The sequence below is a fragment of the Blennius ocellaris genome (assembly GCF_963422515.1).
Source record: "Blennius ocellaris genome assembly, chromosome: 3".
In the NCBI taxonomy this organism is placed as follows: Eukaryota; Metazoa; Chordata; class Actinopteri; order Blenniiformes; family Blenniidae; genus Blennius; species Blennius ocellaris.
Window position 1 is genome coordinate 8361895 of NC_137652.1, and position 21795 is coordinate 8383689.

The window sequence follows — 21795 nt, forward strand, 5'->3', positions numbered from 1 at the left end:
ATGAGGAAGCTTGAATAGACTGAGTGAATCCACATACTCAGAGAGTACACATCACATGCACTGACTGGGAATCAAACCCTGCTTTCCTCACTGTCTGTATTTAGAAGGCTGTGTTGTTGTTGTTGTTGTTGGCAGCTGTGAATATAGCTTCTAAATGAATTTGATGTAGATATACAATGTTTTAGTTATGTAATTACTTGCAAAAAACATTCATGCATGTTTTCGTTGGGTAAAAATGATCTTCGTACTTCTTAAGTAGACCAACTATTATAAAAAGTGAATCGGCTCCTGTTTGCTTTGCAAGCATGTTGAATTGAACATTTTGTAACAGTAGCACACAGCAGGAGATTTCTGTAAGACAGGAGGTTTTCACTGTATTTTTCTCTTTCATAGCCCCATCATGTTCTATCTTGTTTTTTTGAGCAGCTGCCATGTTTTTCTAATCTTTTGTTGTTTTTGCCTCTTGTTCATTCAGGTCGATCGTTCAAGCCAAGCTGCTGCAAGGCCCAGAAGTCTCTGGAGTTCATCCCGATAAACTTGCACACCCAGAGAATGAGGGTGACATGCCCCAAAAAAACAGGTATCACACTTATGTCCTCGACTTGTTTCAGACTGATCATTGCATGTATTTTTAGATTTCCTTCCAGACATGCCTGAGCAGCGACCTCTGAAAGGAAGAGCTGTATGATCTTAATTTTCTGTTCACTTGTGGAAAAACACAGTTCTGACACATATGACTTTTCTATGAGTGGCTGTCGTCTACCGCTGCCAGTCTATGTCTGGCTTCTCCATCTGTCAGAGCTCTTCAGAGGCCTCTGACAGAGTGGTTTCAGGTCATCTCCTGGGCTGAAAGGTGAGAATTATCCTGGCCTCTGAAAAGTAGACAAAACGCTAATTAAGCCCTTTGCGTTTTTCTACTGTGAGACACTAGCTGTCTTCCCCGCTGCCGCTCTCTGGCTGGTAGAGGCTGCTATTGCCCTGGAACTGTCTCAGTATATTAAAGCAACTAACTGCTGCCTCGCTATCTGCAAGTGGGCTCCATTTCAACTGAACACAAGGTGATTGATGGGAATTTGAAGACAGACAAACCATGACATAAACTGTCATTCCCTCCAAGAAGACCTCAGGGATGACAGATAAAATAAGTCAAATCCAGTCATCACACAACCTTGCAACTTTCTTTCACTGTCAAGGCAGAAAAATGGGGGAAGCCATATTAAAGCAGGCTTCACACAAGGCTGTCAGATGATTGATGGACAGTCCGATAATTACCCTCCATGGGCCCAATTTACACCTTAACTCAATTGCAAATGGCTCTACTTCAGCTGTTGTGTAACTTGCACTCGTGCAAGCGGCAGTATGCTTCCCCTGCTTTCTTCACATGTTAACAAAGTGAAAATCAGGAATGTCAGAGAGCACAGAAAGTAAATTATTCATGTTGTCATACATTTGTTTGGTTTTGTTATTAAAAGAAAAAAATAAATGTTCATACCTGGTAGACCTAAGGGTTTTGCAGTGAGACTTCTCATTTTAAATTCGCTCTAGTATACAGTAAATTCAGATTTAAAAAATGGGATAAGCCCATCAAGGATTTTTGCCTTCCACTAATTTATTTTTATTGTGAATTTTTTAACAAAGAAAGCAAGAAAGACATGGGAAATATCAGACTGGGAAAGGGCATCCCTCAGACCCCCGGACTTGTCCTGCTGCTCAGGCTCTCTAGTGCATCCATCATGAGCAACAGTCTGCACATCGTTGCTTCATGGCTCAGTGACCTTACTCTGTGTCTTTTATACTCCCACCTCTGATAAGGCTCGTCACAGGAGGAAATTGAAAAAGTTACACTGAAATGTGATGGATTTGGTTGGAAGCGGTCTGTGAATTATAACGTACAAATAAAGATTTGTCAAATGGAGAATAACTGAAGAGAAGATTGCTTCTAAACTCGCCATTCTATAGAATAAATAATTGCAATCAGTCAGGCACAGGCGAAATCGGAGCTGGGGCAGTTTTAGTTTCTAACCGCAGTCAATTGCTCTATTGTTCCATTTGATTTTCTGAAGTGATGCATTTCCTGGAGTTAGGCAATGCAATCTACTCAACAATACTAAACCATTCATTTTCATTTTGTCTATTGATCACCCAGCAGGAAAAGGAAATCAGGGAACGGCAACACTTCTGTCTTTGAGCTGTCTTCATTTGTTTTGCATGGCTGCCTCTGAACTGAAAACCACTGAGCATCTGCAGCCCAAAGGACTCACTAAATAAAGCTGAACCTAAAGCAACTCAGAGACCACACAGTGGGTCAAGCAAAATAATGTTTCCCTCCTGTTGAAAAGCCTTATTGTATTGGTTGAATATGAATTATAACCTCTTATTTGGACTGCCACATGCAGTTTTCACTTTCAGAGCACGGCTGTCCTTGGTACTTAAACACCTTGTTCCGTTGTTGATTTATTGGGAAACGGACGGTGTGAGAGCAAGAGCAGGCAAATCAAGCACAAACTGGTCATTGTGCTTGATGTTCTGAAACCCACCATTGTTTTTCTGTGCAGCTGAGCAGTGTGAGAACCAATTACAGAAACCTGGATATGTGAAAACTCCAGAGGCCAGACGTGTGGCAGTCAGATAGACTTATGGCCAGGCATAGGGGTAATTAATGGAAGAAGCAAGAGGAAGTAGCAAAGACCCAACATCAAACCACTATTGACGTATTCTCGTTCTGTCATTTACTTCTCTGTGACAAGACTAGAAACAGTTGTCAATAACTTGTATTTGCACTCCCCCCCTCAAAAGGATTTTTCCTGCGGACAGGGTTGCGGACTCCTGCTTCCTCTGGGGTGTTCATTAACTGACCTGGCACAAACCACACCACAATACCCCTCTTAATCCCCCAAACATCCCCTCTCCTGCCTCCCTGCTCTTCTGATTTAATTGTCAGTTTCTTTCATTACTCATTCAAAACAAGGTCAGTTCTGAGCACCTCTGTGCCCGCTGAGCTGTCTGTGAAGTGTTTATTTACTTTTGATGCCGGTGTGCAAATTCAATTGAAGCTCTGTGACATTGGCTGTCCTTCTGGTTTAACATGGGACCGGCGCTCTACATTACGACCAGGAGATGTCCTGAGAGAAATGATGCGATGGATCTTTTGTTTGCATACGGGTGACATACTTGTTGCTTCATAATTACTAAATTTTATGTTTGTTTTTGTGAGAGGTGAACTTCTGCAGGAAGATATATCGTGCCCCAACATCCATTCATTTGTGGATCCGTCTTCTTTGCCACTTCATTTAGTTCAGGGTCATGGGTGCTGCAGCTGATCCCAACTGACCGGTCTCCAGTTCATCTCTTGGTCGAGAGACAGAGACAAACTCACAACTAAATCCAATATCGACTTTGAGTCAGACGTTCCTCTTATTAACCGTTGAATTCCACCTTCCAGCTTTCGTGAAACTTCAGATTATTTCTTATGTCTCTTGATTTGAATAAGGTCTTTCATGCTTTCACACTCTCTTGATTCAATTACTATATCTCTCTTTTTGCATCACTTGATATGCATAGATCACAGCCAAAATGTTACTGCCAGGCTTTTGACACACTCAAGAGGAACTGACCACATTGTGCCTGTCCTTGAGCATTTCACTGGCTCCCTGTGAGTTTTAGAATTGATTGAAATTTCATTATTTTACATTTTTAATCCTTGAATAGTCAGACTGCCCCTGATTTACAAAAATGTTCAACTTCTTTTCAGTCTGATTACTATCTGAGATCCTCCATGTCAAAACCCTAACTAAACCCAAAGCCCTTCTTAAAACCTTTTGTTTTTGTTTTTGTTTTTTTTGGTATGGCTCTTATGATTGTTTTTCAAATTTCTGATATTTTAGCCCATGTTTTAAATACATTTTTCTGTTCCTTTATTTGCAAAGCACTTTGTAACCGTGGTTGTGAAATGTGCTTCACAAATAAAGTTAATATTATTAGTAGCATTTGTAAAGTTGTTCTTTTCAGACTGAAAATCCATTTCGTCGTAAACTGAATCTGTTTTCTTGATTCACTATTCATTTAAATGAAGGTCCTTCAGTGTTTCCAGAGTGCTGCATCAGTATTTCAAATCTGCTGACCTCAATTTCCTCTCTTCACAGATGCATTCTACGACATTGTCACTGTTGGGGCACCCGCAGCCCACTTCCAGGGCTTCAAGTGCGGGGGGCTGCAGCGGCTCCTAAGCAGATATGAAGCTGACAAGAAAAGGTACAAAATAAGATTTTTGCCAAAAAAATATGTACTGAGAGGGGGCTTGTGTGATTAAATACAGACACATGCTGAGCAAACAGGCATGAATTGACAAATGAATTTAGCTGGGTCGTAATTAATAGTCACGGATGAATCTGTCCTTGGCAGATGGGTTTGATTTTCCACACAGCAACTTAAAGTCTATTCATGCTTAAATTGCACTGGAAATTCATGCCCTGTGCCAAGTAATTTTGACCGGTCGAAAGGTTGTTTTTTTTTCTTAGTGAGTGTTTTTCTCCACATTTATACTTATGTTTACTTTCCCCCGAAGATTATCATATGGTCTGATAAGTTTTTAGCTGCAAGCTGGGCGGCACACTGAACTTCGATCGACCCGTCTTTTACGCTACTTCGCCCAATTAGGGATGTCGACAGTCCATCACAGGCTGAATGCAATGACACAGTCAATTGTACACCGAAGGGGTGAATTAAAATGTCCAATAAAAATGGAAAAATGGGAGAAAACCTATTCCACGCCCACATAGGGAGAACAAGCAAACCCTGCATATGAATGTTTATTGTCCTTCATCTCACTAGAAGTAGTGCTGTCACATCGAAGTTAGGTTTTAAGAATGAGTAAAAAAAACGTTTTGTACTAGTAACATAATGATAAACAAAACAGATGAGTTTATTTGGATAATGATCAGTCATCAGTAATTGGCAATTGAGTCGACGCTAAGCGCTACATTAATCAATCATCAATACTTGACTCATGAAAAGCTATATAAATCCATAAAGAAGCACTTGTTTGTAGCAAGACATCGATGTAATTTAGAGGCTTTGCTCAGACCAGTGGTCCAAACTGAGACTTTTTCAGAGTTGTTTTCTCCGACACTCAACGAATTTTCCAGATTGTTTTTTTTATGTTAGATTGAGTTCAGTCTGTGGCACCGAAGCAGCTCTCTGCTTGATGGCAAAAAATATATATGGTGAGTTTCCTCCACTGACCAACACCTCTACCTCCACACAAACATGGCCGGCTGGATAAAATCAGATTGTGCTATAATGTTCTACACGAACATGCATTTATTATTACAGTATGTGCACACTGAACGAAAGTGCAGTCTGGAGCAAAATATCTATAGGGCTCCCTTATGTCGTGCGATCAGCAGTATCCTCTACATTGTGCTGCCGCTGCCCTTTGGATGTAGGATGAAGCTATATGTCACTGGAGTTCAGCATGTGGTCACTTGAGTGATGCCAGAAGAAATGAAGGGGGATTTTTTTTCCCATAGCTCCCCACAGAGTGCAAAGTCATTACAGACCATGCCAGATCCAATTAGTTACAGAGTTTGCAGTTCAAGAAAGAGAAGGAAACGCAAGATGGAGAACATCGAGGTATGGGTATAAAATGGATAAGCTGATCGGGAAAATAGTTGGGAGCCTGTCCTGATTAAAAAAAGAAAAAAAAAAGGGGATGAGCCTTTTTTTTAATTTTACGCCATAGTGCACAAGTGAAACTGCTGAAAATGGTCAGTTTTATCTGCTGGCATGAACAATGATAAGGTAAGCACAGTTTTGAGAATCCACCGAAGTGAAATCATTTACTTTGAATGAGAGATTAGCCTTCAGAAGGAATTCTCATGGGAGACAGAGCTTTTTGTTTTATATTTGACTTCACTAATGACTCACTGTAGCTTAAATTCTCCAATTTTACGCCTGGCTAACTGACTGCACATTGCATCGAACCTTTCACATGTTTGCCCTGGAATAAAGTCATTTATCTGTCAGAAATAGTACTTAATATCAGCCATCTCAGCTGAATCCTATTTTCTGTAGTTATTATAATGAACGTTCATGTTTAGTTAAGTGAAAAATATTAATTACACCATGGTTTACTTTGCGAATATTGCCCATGTATGAATAAATGTGAAGAGCTGTAGTCATGTCCAGGTGAGAGTCCATTAATTGCACAGTATGTCTGGTATTTTTCTGCAGATTCATGTGCACACACACACTCAGACATGCTCATTATACTTGTCCCAGTATCCCTCCTTGCCTTTCAGAAGCAGCCTTTTGTAATCAGATTTGATTAAAAAGGGAACAATCGATGAGATGTGAGACTTGGCTATTCAACGTGATATTAATTCATCAAATAGAAAATGTAAAAGGGTGGGGGGGGGGAGGGGGTGAGAACCTGAGCGTGGAGGTGTTACAAGGAGGGCAATAAAAGAGCTATTCGTCTTTGTTCCCTGGACACTGGAGCAGAGGGAGGTGGGGAGGGGTGGGGGTTCTTTTCAGATCTATTAGAAAACCTGCATTGGCCAAACTTGGCATTGGTCAGAGTATGCAATGTAGTTTGTCTCTCAGGATGGGCCCTGAAAGAGGATAATCAATAGCCACACATTCTATTCCACTGGAAATCCTGCGCATGTACACACAGGGCAAATGCATTTATCTTTCATTAATGCCTGCCGCCCCACTTAAATGTCTATTTTAAAAGCCACTGGGTTTTTATCCGTTTTTAATTGAACCCAGTAGAAATAGCAGTGGATGTTCTGGGGTGGTCTAATCTTTCATTAACAGCCTCTGCTGAATTATTCAGATAATCTGAAAAATGATGCATCAGACGTTATATTTTTTTTAATCCGATTTCATAGAACATTACCAGTTCTTCTCTCTCATCCCTTTTACTGTATATCACAAGGTGATACATGTTTTCAGCCTTTGATAAGTGCCTTCCAGTGATGTTGACTTCAGTTAGGAGGAAGCAGAAGCTGTGGCACAGTACTTGTTTCGACATGTGTCTCTGAAGTAAGCCCACTGTGTCGTCGAGGAGGGAACCGCTGTCATTTCACCAGGCCTCCTGGTCAAGCAGAACTGGAGAATGACGCGTATCTGGTAGTCAGAGAGCGGTTGACGCTACATCGCATACACCTTTAATAGAGTCTCTTGGGATCGTTGTTCGGATTGAATGTGACTTGCAGCATGTTGTCCAAAAAAATAAGTTCCTCCCAGGATTACTGTGTGTTTGGGGGACGGGACATTGGCCGCAGCTGATGGACAGCAGCTTCTTACTTTTTTTTTTTTTTTTTTGCCTGGTCTGGAGTAAACCTGCTTGAGGTTCTGTGGATGATGGAGAAGGAAGCTGGCAGTAGCCTTCAGGCTTCTCTCCTCACCAATCAAGGTCTGAATGTGTCTGAAAAACTAAAGAAAGCTTTGGCTGTTATTCTGAGGAGTGATGCAAGATGAGTGCCCAGTGGTGGAGGGTTCAGCAACAGAATTGAGATTGACAGATTCCTGGGAATCTGGTTTGTGATCAGATCTCCAAGGCTGCATTTATAGCGAACCGCATGTTTTAACTGTGACCATCTGGCAGTGGTCTGACAAAATAACTATGATGAACGGGCACTGTCTAAATGACAAAAGAGGATTTGGCAGTCACCTGAAGTGCTGCAGGCCCCTCTGCTGACGTAGCCACATTTTACTCCCGCTGGCTGTCAGCGGCAGGCCACAAGCTCTTCATTAATTTCCTCTCCACTATTAATTAGCTATCCGCCGGAGATGCTGGCTTAATTATGCCACTGGGCCCAGCGGTTTTCTCTGTCTCATTACTGTTATAACCAATTCCTATTGATCATTCAGGAAGACCAAGGAAGAAATTCACTGTGCACATGTAACTATTTGTAGTCATCCACAATAAGACTGGAATTTCCTGCTCTGCTCCATTTTACCAGATGATAGTGTGCCACTAAGTCTCTGAATATACTGTAAGAATTGGACGTTTTTCACTAAGAACCAACGCTGTTTGTCAGTGAAATTGAATTATAGAAAGAAGTGTGGTGATAATCTCAAGAAAGAGTGGAAGTGCAGGTATAAAGTGTAGTCAAGTGGGCTGTGCATAATGTGCAGAGGGAGTGGCAGCACACCTTCGGTATTTTAATGACTGGAGGCGCGTGGTGCACCCAGGGTGGTGAGAGGTGGGATTAAAAAGAATCCATTATCATACATTATCAGTGAGTGTGTTTGAGTCTGGCAGCAGTTCTTCCTGAAAGCATTGCTCTCCCTCCAGTAACACACTCACATCATGTAATGCATTCTGGAGGAGCCAAACCTAGGAGGAAACTAATATTCTCTTACAAGAAATGGGGAGATGTAAGTGGATATATAGTCTTGCGCAAATATGCATCAGGGGTCGTATGAATTAAATTCTTCTCCTGAATTTTGGATTATACTAGGTTGATTTAGGGCGCTTTGAGAACTGACATTTTTATGTGTGTGCAGTAGAGTTTTGGGATCAGGTGCAGTGTAGGAATGAAGGGGTGAACATGGCATTCACATTCGAGTCAGGACCAAAATTAATGTTGGAAAACAATAATTAAAGATTCACAGAGGCACTAAAACTATATTTCTATCACAATGAATGTCTTAAATCTTGGCTCACTTCTGTTCATAACCCTTGACATGTGACCGATGCATTCCAATACAAAACTTGTCAAAAAAGTAGACGGGGAATAAGACATGAACTGTGACACAATAAGCAACCATAAAACAAGAAGCACTGATTCATGAATAGGAAAGTGAGTCTCTTGGAGGTTCACCTCTTTAAACCAGGATTTCCTGATGTTGATCCTTAAAACATGAACATATTTGATGCAGCTTGTGGACAAACCTGTTGGTTTAATACACTATTTTATGACACAAAAATGTATTTCAATTCCAAACATTTGCATTGTGATCACTCTCATACAATAATGTTATGCTGTCCAACAAAACAGTTTCATATGTAAGCCTTTACATATCTATACATACTCTAATAATTATAAATGTGAGCCACAACCTTGCTTGTTATTTTAGATTGCGAATTACATTTTGAAGTCGCATATCTCTTTGACTTTTTATGAGCAGTTGTGGTTCTACTCTGGTGTACTATACTGCTGTGTGCCACAAAAGCTGAACCTTCACTGAATGTGTCTTGAGGATGGAAAACTCTCCAACGTGCACTGCTCTACATAAACTGGGAGTCGATGTCGCTCTGTCACAAAATTCAGATGACACATTCAGAGGGATCTAGAGGAATGAGAAAGTAGGCGGCCATAACCAACATATTCTTAAAAAAAAAAAACACCACACATTTTCAGTATTTTAAGTATAACAATTTCTGTGTGCAATTGGATTTGAGATATTTTATTCTTTTTGTAATGATAAAAGAACATAGTAGTTGAACATGAAAAAGCGGGCAGTGCAAGACAATGTCAGCATGAATACATGCAATCATGCAGGCACAGTGTGTACTGTTGTCTCAGAGCCAGGAAGTAGCTTGGGATTTGATGTTTATCACAATAATGGAAGAAAACAATGAACCCACACTGTATATTTCCTTTGTGCTTTTCCAAAAGGGTTTTATCTAGTCTCGATGCAATCTTAAAATGTATTGTGAACGACAGCTTGCTTGCTCTTTAAAAAGCTCTTCACAGGATGCTACAAATTTACAACTCGTTGTTTTCCAATTTTTTGATTTACAATTGTGATTGTTACTGATCCCTCTCTTGCACTCTTTCAAAAAGGAAATGGAATTCTGTATCATTTCTTATTTTCAAAAGACCCAAAATCAGTCATACATTTTATATAGTTGAGTCTCTTGTTTGATGTTGCCTCTGAATTTCTAGATTTTCGATGCATTGCAGAATGGAAATAAAGACCCACCCACTTTTTGGGTGGGAATCTGAGGATAAACTTGAGAAATTAGCTCCAGGCTGTCAACATGGCTACTCGTAGTGCAATTAATTTGGAAGAAGAACATTAGGAAACATTAAAAAAAATCAACCCTGCATCATTCTAAGGCAGGGGTCGGCAACCTTCAACGCTCAAAGAGCCATTTGGTCTCGTTTCCCACTGAACACTACACCCAGAGAGCCACAGACATTATATTTTGACACTCCCACCAGCAGACCATGCCAGGATGACACTACACACAAAACCTTCTTCACTGCTGGTTGCCAACTGACAACTAATAAACTAAACTACATGAACTTAGCAACAAAAACACAACACAACACAATTATTACCGACACTACAAACCTAATATAACCCCCAATAATTACATTTAAAACATGTCAAACAGAAACTCCCATAATGCATTGCAGCTATCAGCTCCTTTATTGCTACACATTATTAAAATGCAAGATATATGTGGGAGATCTGGGATTTTTAGAACCATGAGTCTGAGTGGTGTAGCTTTCAATGTCCTTTAGTTGTTGTGTAATTCACTATAATTTGCCGTTGCTCTCAACAAGTCCGCAATGAACCTCCCGGAATTGTCGGCGCTCCGCAGCGCAGCAGTTTTACTGTGAAAGGTACAGGAAGCTCCCAGCTTCAGATACCTGTTCAGCCGTGGAGCTGCGGCTCCGGCTGTCATGACCTGCAGCCGCAACTCTACGTTCTTCATGCCATTATTGTTGCGTAATGACCTTACATCGCTGCGTCGTTGACAACCCGCCTACATTTTACCACTCTTTGTAGTGGGACTGCGCTCTGGGTGGCTTTGCCTCCTTATGTTCCGCTCCGGGATGAACTGCAGTGGGACAGAGGCTCAAGGAGCCGCAGAGGAGGGACGAAAGAGCCGCATGCGGCTCCGGAGCCGCGGGTTGCCGACCCCTGTTCTAAGGGAATCAATTTCACCAGGGTGACCACATATTGATTTCACATTTTTGTCCGGGTAACCACCAACTCTGACTCCAGGGGAGGGTGACCTTTGTATTTGTCGGGGTACACAATTTGCTATTTTCCTTAGATTTTTTGGATGTGTTTGTCTGGGCCTTCAGTCCAGACCTGTTTGCCTTGAGTGGCCAGGAGCATGTGCTCTGGAGGACGTACTTCTGAAGATCACTCGACCACACAAGCCCTTCCTCCACCACAAGGCCACAATCCAGGAAGGGCTGATGATTTCAATAGATTCACAATTTGGCACCTCGGTATGATCAGAAATTTCTGTCATGTAACAAAATCTCTCTCAATATAACGAAAGAAGTGAATTCAGATAAGGTCAGATAAATATATTCGATGAATTCAAGAAACTTTAAATCTTTTTGAATAACTTTTCAGTTTCAGAAAATCCTGTTTACAAAACCTCTGTGTTCACTCAGTAAGGTATGAGGTAAACAATGATGCAGCTCCTACAAGATGCTCATTGAAAGGACACTGTTTCAAAATCTGTTTGTAAGCATCGTAGAGCTGCCCACAAGATCACTTCTCATTTATAGCATCATGTTTACAGCTTACATCACATGTAACACTGTCCCGGATCATGCTGTCCAAATCCCCACACAGGATATAAAAAGTTGACATGGCAAGGCAGGAGGTTGTTTGGCCACCCTAGAATAGTGTTTTTGTCCAAGTCGGTGATTTGTCAGGTCTGCACAAGGCGCAGCAGAGAAATTCAGAAGAGGTATTTAGGAGAGAATCTCTTCAGGGAGGTGACTGAGGTGACAAACACAAGACCGTCACCCAGTAGATAAGTGTTGGAAGTGTCTGTGTGACAACCTGTTAATTAAATATATATTTGGCTCAGGCTGCCTGGAACCATGTTCACAAAAAGGGTTTAGAAGATGGCTGGTTGGATGGATGTGTGTGACACTGAAGCGTGAATACAGTACACATTCACTGCTGGATAAATCTGGTTCTGAAACTTGGCGCCTGGAGTGACATTGTCAGGGTGCAGATGCCTCCTGGGTGCACCAGAGATTTCCAGGCTAATTTAAATTTCATCAGACTCACTGGATCACTGTCTGACAAGGTAACAAGTCATTTTCTAAGAGTTATCTATTTATCATCTTTTTGCTGCAACGTAGCAATGGAGCCGGTTGTGATATAAGAAAACATCAACTGTGTTGTGTATAATTACTCTCAGTGGGAGACGGAAGTTTTTCCTGCAGGTCTAAGTCATGTGCATCAGTTACTCCATATAACTAGTAGAATGAACATGTGCGTACTGTGATCTTTTCCTCAATGTAATGTTATGATAGTTAAACCTGAGTTTTTCTGCACTGACAGTGATACAAAACATGGACCTGAGAACAGAATTTTAAATAATCTCGTTTTCAGCCTGTGTGCAGTGTGTATGTAAATGTAAACTAATGAGTCCCTGAAGTCTCTAGATATACACATAAATATTCATGATTGGCAACTTAAAAGTTGACATAGTTGCTGGACAAATGACTCAGAAACATGTCAGGAATGTAAATTAACATATCAACATTCAAATACTGCATACAGTTGTTGCGGACCAAAGCGATACCTGGTGGGAATAAACAACAACAACAACAACAACAACAACAACAACAAAGTGCCAGCATCCCCACTGATGCTGTTTAAAGGAGCAGCTAAACGTTTTTTTCGAGTAATTTCTCCCAGGTTTTGTGGTTATTACAGATGATACGGATCAGACCTCAAGGCACACAAAAAACAACAGATCAAACGTTTAATGTGGTGTGATAACTTGCCGTCAGCAAAAGACCAAACATTTCACTTGAAACCAATGCATTATGATGCATCCTGGAATTGGCCTGCTTTTGAAAACACAGTTTGTTGGAACATTTAATGGAGAGTCCGTCAACTGAAACTGAAGGTTTTGTAAAGGAAGATTTTTTTTTTTTTTTTTTTAAAGTATAAACAGTACTGAATGCTTAATAGGACATGTAGATGCTCGTGCTGGTTTTTCACCAAGTTTGTATTCTCACATGTATGCATATTTCCGGAAACCTGTTTGGAATGCCAGCGATGCTGATCAAGTAATTAAAGAGCTCTGTCTTCACCAGACTTAGAAGAGATCAATTCTGTCTTCCAGCATCAAGTGGCAGGTCCGAACATTCATTATTGCCTCCATAGGCTCTCCAATTATATTTTATTTGGACTTTTGAGTCAACAGAGCTGTAATTGGATCTCGGTCACTGAAGCACTCCTACAAAAACATTATTCCTCTGCCTCATTTCTCAAGTATCTCAATTGTTGCAGTCTTGAGGGATTTTTTTTTTTTTTTTTTTAGCTCTGCATAATGTAGTAAGATGAATGTAAGCTCACAGGGGATGAAAAGGTTTTACAGACTTTACTTTGTTGCAAGAGATTATTCAATTTTGGACTTTTCATACCATTTGAAGGTATGGAAGCATGGCTAACAGGCAAGTGGAAATAGTAGTGTTCTGTGTGGTTGAGCACTTCACACTGTTTTCCCTGAGTCTCCCTTTCACTTAGTGATTCTTTTGATTAACTTTGAGCTTGTGGGTGGTAGTTCTCCAGGGGGCTCATTAGCTTTAATGACAAGGCCAAGATCTTAAAGTTCGCCAGTCAAAGACATAGTTAGTGGTGAGTTTCCACCGCGTCTAATTTCTTAAGACCTTCAGGTTTGTGCACTTATTGATACATCAGGTAGCACTGTTCCACACTTCTTATGTTGTTTTCCACCCTGAAACATCAGGAGCATGTCACTGCAGAGAATATTTTATTATACCATTTATTATAGGCCCTCTTCTCCATCCTTCTCTCACACCCTATCTCTTTCTTGTGTCAATTATGCCTTTGGATCAGGCTCTGGGGTTTTCCCTACATAGGGGTTTGTGGCACTGACTCTCAACCAGCTGGGAAGGTCACAAATGGCTTCCTCTTTCCACATTGATGGCAGGAAGTCAGCAGAAACTCACTGAAAGTTACTAGAAATGAACTCATAAAAATAAAATAATAATCCTAGTCTGATTAGAGTGATTTGGCACAAATCTAAGAACTGACGAAAGATGTTCTTGTCTGCCGTTAAGTAGCAACCCAGAAATGAGAAATTGAAGAATTTCAGAGTTGAATTCAGTATAAATTAACATTGAACCATCAGCAACGCATCACAAGCATCTAACAGATCAACATTGACTTTATGGCCATAGCCTTTGACAGAGGCCCGCAACCTGTGTGATTGAATTATTTTTTTCCCACCTCCTGCCAAGTAAAATAAAGCCATTGTTTTAATCCTCATAATTAAAATTCACAGCTTATCAAGATACATACATTGCCAAAGAACGTTTTGATATTTTGTCAACTAATTTTATAAAATCAACATAACAACAGTAACACAGTCGTCTTTTGGAAGCCCAAATGGCAGGTTAAGTGTGTAGTTTTGTGAAGGATACGGAAGAAAAGAAAGAGAGGTCAGAGAACTGTATGCAGCTCCACGGTGGCCTACATTCATAAGACTATTAGATTTTATAAACTTCCCAACTGACTGTTTCATTTATTCAAATGTATATTTGCTTAGTGGAAAATATTTCAATCCATGCAACTTGCAGGGGGTTTAATAGAAAGTGTTTGCTCTCCTTGTTCCAAACAAAACATTTGTTTATTGCAACTACAATTTGGTGCAGCTGTGGCTCGGTCCCAATTAGAAGGTTGCATAACTGATTCCGTCGACAGAAGTGCCAAAGTGTCCTTGAGCAAAGCACTGAATCCCAAATTGCTCCCGATGGATGGATTGAGCACCTTACATGGCAGCTGCCTCCAGCGCTGTGTGTGCGTGTGAACGGGTGAATGTGATTAACAGTTTAAAGCTGCTCAAGTGCTATGTAAGTGGAATGCATTTATTTTCAAGTTAGTTTAGTTATTTTCAAGTCAATTCTGCAACTCTTTCTGTCAAATCTGGATTGATGTGTTGTTTTTGTCTTCCACTCCAGCTTCAGCACTGCCTACCAGTGTATCTACTACTCCCCAGAGCACACAGCCAAAGCTCAGGAGGTACTCAGCACCATGAGCCTCCTCCAGCCTCTCATCACAAGCTTAGCGGACCAGCTCCTCCAGGCTGCCCATGAGCACTCTTCCCCAGGCCTGAGGGATGCACTCAAGAACCTCTCTGACAAGGTGAGTCCGCACTGCACCTTTCACCTCCCTTCACTTCCGTCCCGCTATCCCTTTATTACTTTTGGCCTGAAGCTGCTGCAATACACTAAAGATGGGTATGTCATCACACCTGTCAGCTAATATCTCAGACAGGAGAGCTCCTAAGATCGATCTTTAACTGTGGGGATGAGTTATTCCAAACCCAAATGTAATTATTTATTCAGACTTTCTTACCCTCGTCTGCCACTCCAGTTTTACTGTTGATGCTAAGAATATGAGCGCTTTCCGTCAGGTGGTTTGCTTATTGCAAACAAATGCTGCAAAATTTATAAAATCTTAACACAACCTAAAATACCGAAGTTTGCGCGCTCACACACACACACACACACACACACACACACACACACACACACACACACACACACACACTAAAGAGATTACCTCAGGAAAAATTCATAACTCATGATAAAAACGCCAAACTAACAAAAGTGAATAGCAGCATGGAGGTTTATAGAGATGAGGCGTTTTTATCAGTATAATTAATGAATTACATCTGGTGCTGTCAGATTGCAATCTGTTGTGGGAGCGATTGTTTTTGCCACAGTGGAATAGAGCCCAATCAGCCTGCTTAATTGGTACATTCGCTCTGTCACCACTTCCTCTCATCCTTGATTAGACATGAACACACTGGCCAACTAAACCCCTGGCCTGGTCAGCACATGCAGGGCTGCTCTCTGATTAAAATCTCAAGCTGTGTTTGTGTGTGAGACTGACTCAGGGATGGTGTGAAAGTGTGTGAACGTGAATGCCAATGAAGTAACATCATACTCCACACACTGAAGACCCCCAAGTCATGAATACACGTGTTGACATATAGCGATGCGAAGTCACCTTCAGAAAGAAGGTGACATTTGGTGATATAAAACGTTGGTCTCTGCAAGTTTAGCGAGAAATTGGACTCATGTGACTCCTCTCAATAGATATGAAGCTACAAGTTAGCTACAAGTTAGCTTCGGGGGAAATTAACTAAACTAATAAACTCTGCCCACTGTTTTTACTGCCTCCTCCCAGTCACTTAACAACAGAACCTAAGAGGTGGGAATAATTGTGCTATGACTGTTTCTGCTTCTGAATTTGATCTTCATGCTTTCGTTGTCATGGAGACAATTTGTCTTAATTTAATTTTTACAGCTTTTTTATGACATAAGTACAATTTACATATTTGTTTCCCCTTTGAAATTAGCTATTAGTGTAGGAGTGATGTGAGCTGGTAATTAGCACTTTTCCCTGTAATTCCTATGTTTGAAAGTCTGCTTTTCTCCATGTATGCATTTTAAACACTTCATATATGTCAAATCAGAAGTATTTATTTCTTGATTCACTTTTGTTGTTAAGCATCCAACTTTCCATTTAACTTTTATCGATGTTGTAGCTTAGCTCAGGTGAAGAGCAAGGCACTCCTTGGAAAGGTTGCTGTGTCCATTTAATGTGTGCAGGCTTCCACCAGTCAATGTAACTATATTTCATCATGGGAGGAAGCAGAACCACTTGGATAATATATAATGTGTGTATGTATACAGTGCTCATCTAAAACTTTAGGCAGAGACGATACATCGCTACATGTGCATCATATAATACCAGCGAGAAGGTATTCTGGAGCCAAGTAAAATAGGACAGGGCACCATTCCATGTCAGGACACACACTCACATTCACAGATACAGGCAATATTACAGTTCCCAATTTACCTTGAATGCATCGTTTTGGACAGCGTGAATACACTTGACTACTTCCTTGAATAGAGACCTAACCCTGATTTTTTTTAAATGCTGTTACGAAGAGATGGAAGGATCTGACCCAGAATCGGCAGACATGAAGATCTGTCACAGTTCTCGGAGAGGTTTTAATACAACTTTCAAGCAGGATCCTTTGAAAACTGATTGGTGAGAAGGACCAGTGCTGCTTTGAAGGGTTGTATTCAGTGATGAATTCAATTCAGTTTCAAATCAGTCTTCAAGTCTAACTGAACATTAGTGCAGGCCAGAGTGTGATTAACTTGGGACATGACAGAAGTGATGTTGCTCTTTAAAAATGAGCATTTCGCTGATTGTTGATGGTGAACATGATAATTTCCCTGATGATAATCATAGTGAAAAGACAATTTATGTGCATCTCTGCCCTCTAGCTGTGTCTTTGGACCAGTTATGTGTGCACAGCAAGGTTGCTTACCTGGAAGTTGCTGTGTTTGATTGTGAAGATGATAAAAGACACTGTTTGCAGTTGTCATTAATGCCGCGGCGTGTAAAGGCCTTCATAAGTAAGTGTTGTTGACATTTGACCAACCTCCCATTCAGCCATCCTCCACCTTTCCCATGAAGCTGCAGAGAATAAAAAAAGTTCTATTTTTAACACAGCCCAAACTCTGCTCATCCTTCAGGGTAAGAACCATTCGAGGTGAATAGATTTCCATAGTTTTCTTCTCTTTTGAATCAAACCCGTTTTTTTTTTCTCTCAGAGTGCACAGAAGCGTTTTCAGACTTTCAGCTCAGTCAAGATCAGATCAGCAGATATGCTGAAGGAAGACAAGAACCTGAGGGATTGTTCTGTCTCTCAGATCTTTTAAAATGGGTAGGTGTTGAATAGTTATACTCAGGAGTCGTTTTTGCACGTGGGGGAGCAATGTTGCTTTGGTTTAGCCTCAGTAAGAAAATGGATCTGCAATGCTTGTCTCTTTTACCCAAAGGAGTGTACCTCTGATATTTTGCTTTGAACCCAGTATCTATACGGATCCTGCGGTACAGCGCACCATTAAAATGTTGTCTGCACTGTGCTGTAGATCTAATCTCAGTGGGTATGTACTCAGTTTTGGATCTTTTTTTTTTTTCTAGGAATGTGATTCAGTGATTCCATTGGCTGATTGTTATGCTTGATTTATAATATAATTGCTTCCCTTTTATCCACCCCCCAAAAAATAATGTATGCAGTGCAATGACAAAAGAAAATAATTCCACTATCATAAAAAGTTACTGTTTGAGCTCCAGCTCAGTCAAATGAGTTTTCTGACCCCATGTTTAAGAAGTGCAAATATGACCCAGATTGTTTTAAATACCATATGTGACTGTTCACTCATCTCAGGAAGTGAATAATACATGGTCTCACAGATTGCAAATTAACACCGAGGTCAGATAAGAAGAGTTCAATTTAAATATAAATTTGCATTTTGAATCTCAAGTTCCTGTGTGACTCCGTCCTTTAGTCATTCAAACGTTTCGGTTTTTGAAATTGTGTTTACTTCTCGGTGTGAGATTGCGCATGGCACAGTATTATAGCAGAAATGCATTTTCTTAGACAATTATGCAAGTCCTCTTATCCACAGATTTCAGTTCTGTCGTTATTGAGTAATGGAACTCATTTGGATCCATGCAAGGCAATTCAAATGGATATGAATTAAACACAATGGTATTTTAAGTGCTGTTCTGTTTTCCTTCTCTGCGCAAACATTTATCAAGCAGCCCATTCAGTATGGATAACAGCCTTTATATTTTCTAAATGAAGAACAGAATAACTAAACCCATATGGATCAGTCAACATGTTTTGTTTTGTTTTTTTTGTTTTTTTTGTTTTTTTCTTTTTTTATTAGTGGCTGAAAGAGATTCTAATTTCATCCCAGAAAGAACAGACGGACACTTCAGGTCTGTGGATTCAATTTGTAAGCCATAATGATATCATCCCAAGTGAAGGGTTCATTTAACAAAAAGAGCAAACTGCAAAGCTTGTAACTGAAGCTAAAGGGAAACCAGGGAAGGTGGCTTTCTCCATCAGAAAGTTTTATTAAAAAGCAATATGTGACAGACAAAACCACTTTTCTAAAAAAAACAAATGTTTAAAACTGTGTTCAAATGGCATCTAATAGACAATCTATCCATCTTCTTCACCGCTTGTCCTGTTCAGGGTCAAAGTGCACTTGAGCCTATCGTGGGCGAGGGCAGGAAACACCCTGGATGTGCTGCCAGTCTATCACAGGGCACACACACACACAAACAACCACACACACTCACATTGTAACCTCGGGGCAATTTAGGGTCACCAGTTGACCTCACATACATGTTTTTGGACTGTGGGAGGAAGCTGGAGTTCAAGGAGGACACACACACAAGGGTAGAACATGCATCCAAATCAATATTGTAAAATATAAATACTTTTTTTTGTGGCATTATGAATCCAGGAAAAATACTACCATATATACCTCCTATTTGTACAGTATTTCATTAAATGTTGATTAAAATCAAACATATTCTATGCCTCATGTATGAAAAATGTCTTTATATGGGAGAAATGAGCCACTGAAAGTTTTATATTCTCTTTTCTTTTTCGTGTTTAACACCATGCTCAGTTCTGGTGTCCCACAATGTAATGTGTCTTTTTCCAAAAACAAAAAGTAGCCTAAATTGGACTTTTTAAATGCAGAGGACCTTTGTTCAAGACTTCCTTAATGTGTATGACCTGTGCAGCATAGTAATATTTAAACTTATTTATGTAAGTTGTAAGACTTTGCAGCATTCCTTTCTTGGATGTTAACATATATGATTTTGTTTTCTCTGGTCTGTGCTGCTAAATCCAGCTGATAGGGGGATACAGAGTCCAGTTGAGGGAATTCTAGTGTCTTTTCCCTGGCGGGGTGGGCTAGAGAATCAGGTAAACGAAGGTTTAGCGTCTGAAACTTTTGAGATTGATTCTTTAAGCTAAACTCAGACAATTTTGTGTTAACTTTCAGATGTCAAACAAACCTCATTAATATTCAAATGTGCTGAACAGTCAGTGATAACTCATTGTTAATGTGTTGGTTGTTTCTCAAAAATGTGCTAAATTTATATCGACAGTGTTTTTGTTGCTCATCCTGTGAACCTTGAAAACTGAATCCTCAGAGACTCTGAATCTTTCTGCTGAACTTTGGAAAATTATTCAATGCATGAAGTGAATCAAAGTTTTTGTCCCTCAGTTGTATCTCGGATGAACAACACATTGTCCCTGCTCGCCTCCGAAAACACTGGCAGAAAGTTAAGAGGTCAGAAATGATGTTGTCAGAATTGCAAATGTTCATCTGTGTGGGAAGTGAAGATTAGATCAAAATCAAACCACATGATTTGACCCTTCGAGGAATATAAGCTATAAATAAGCCAATCATTTGGCCAAGTTGAACGTGATGGTTGGATGAATAATTGATCATCATGGAAATTACACAGAAGAATGAAAATGACTCCTTTGTTAAAATGCTGACAGATCATTCATAAGAATCACCCATAACAGGGATGTTACAAGTCAGTTTTTTTTTTTTTTTTTCGTTTTTTTAAAGAGGTCATAAGCCCCAAAAAGTCCAGAATCAGTCCTTCATTATGACATTCACACAAAGATTTCTCTGGTTCTGGGACAGGATTAGCCCGAGGATCTTTTTTCACAGTCGTGCGTCTTTGCTGATGAAGCACTCTCTAGATTTCTAGCTGTCTCAACAACCTCACTATTTAGTCCATACTGGAGGGGACGGAGAGGGGCGTTTGTGTTGCAGCTATATGTATGTAATGACCTTGCAGGTTTCCTTTTATTTCGGGGAGGGGGGTTTGGCTTGGTTTCTGTGTTTTGTTAGAATACATTTTCTGTGGTAATAGAATTGCTTATTGCAGTGCTAACTCAATTACTCCTGAGAGCCCTTATCATTTTGTACGTCGTGGCTGTGGCGAGCCTGCCGCTCCTTGGTACCGGGATCCTCATCAACTTACAGTAGCCGGTGAATTTGAGATCAAAGGATTTGTGCTCCTCGGAGAAGGAGGATGGAGGAGGAGTAATTGAATTGTTTGTTGTTGCTGTTGTTGTTGTTGTTTTTTTCTTCCTTTCTTTTGGGCTTTCCGACTGTGCTGCAGTAATGGAAAGCACTGTCACCATCTTCATGGTGACAGTGCTCATTTTCCCTGTTGCGTTTTCTTCCCTCTGTAAATAGTTACCTGCTTCTCCCTTCACTCCCACAGATATTTTCTTGTGCCCGCTTTCCCTGACAGCCGTTCTCTCTTTCTCACTCACCTTCTGTGTCACTTTTACTTTTTCAGAGCTTACATTTTTATTTGTTGTGCTGTTCCACGGTAACTCTGCATCCATCGTCTCTCCAATCTCTCTCTCGCTCTCATTTTGTTGCAGACAGAGCAATTTGTTCACACACTTAAGGATGAATTGGTCAAGAGTGCCCTGCTAGCGCTGCACGCAGCACGACCTGGCTACGTTTCCAAGAACCAGAAGCAAGCGCCGGCGCAGGGCCAACAGCAACTCCAGGGCGTCGAGCAGAACCAGAGCCCCGTCCAGGGACTTCCAGGCCACAGTCCAGCCACGCCAGACACTGAGAGCACAGCGGTGTGTAATAACGTGGAAGGATTACAAACCATCACTGCAGGAGAAGGTGGGATTATGCCACTGAAACATCAGACCTCAATACCGCATCATAAAGAGTACGACGAGGAGGAGTGGGTAAGGACTTTTGCGATTTGCGAGGAAATCTTTTGTTTGTATTTGCCAGAGGCAGAAAGTGTCATGTTTGTGGGTTATTTGTATGAACACACATCCATCCATCCATCCATCCATCCATTCTTATCAATGTGATGTCTGTGAGACATTGTGATATGATTTATACAACCAAAGGTCAAAGGCCAATG

The 21795-nt window shown here is 40.6% G+C and overlaps 1 protein-coding gene across 1 annotated transcript in view; it reads left to right on the top strand.

Moving 5' to 3' along the window:
- The window catches only part of inpp4b (inositol polyphosphate-4-phosphatase type II B), a gene marked incomplete at both ends in the record, with an annotated part of 137022 nt that overhangs the window by 99795 nt on the left and 15432 nt on the right, over window positions 1-21795 (top strand). Inside the window, 4 exons of the mRNA XM_080521053.1 lie at window positions 476-580; window positions 4143-4251; window positions 14940-15123; window positions 21287-21610. Of these exons, the coding sequence (XP_080377179.1) occupies window positions 476-580; window positions 4143-4251; window positions 14940-15123; window positions 21287-21610 (722 nt within the window). The remainder of the gene's footprint in view (window positions 1-475; window positions 581-4142; window positions 4252-14939; window positions 15124-21286; window positions 21611-21795) is intronic.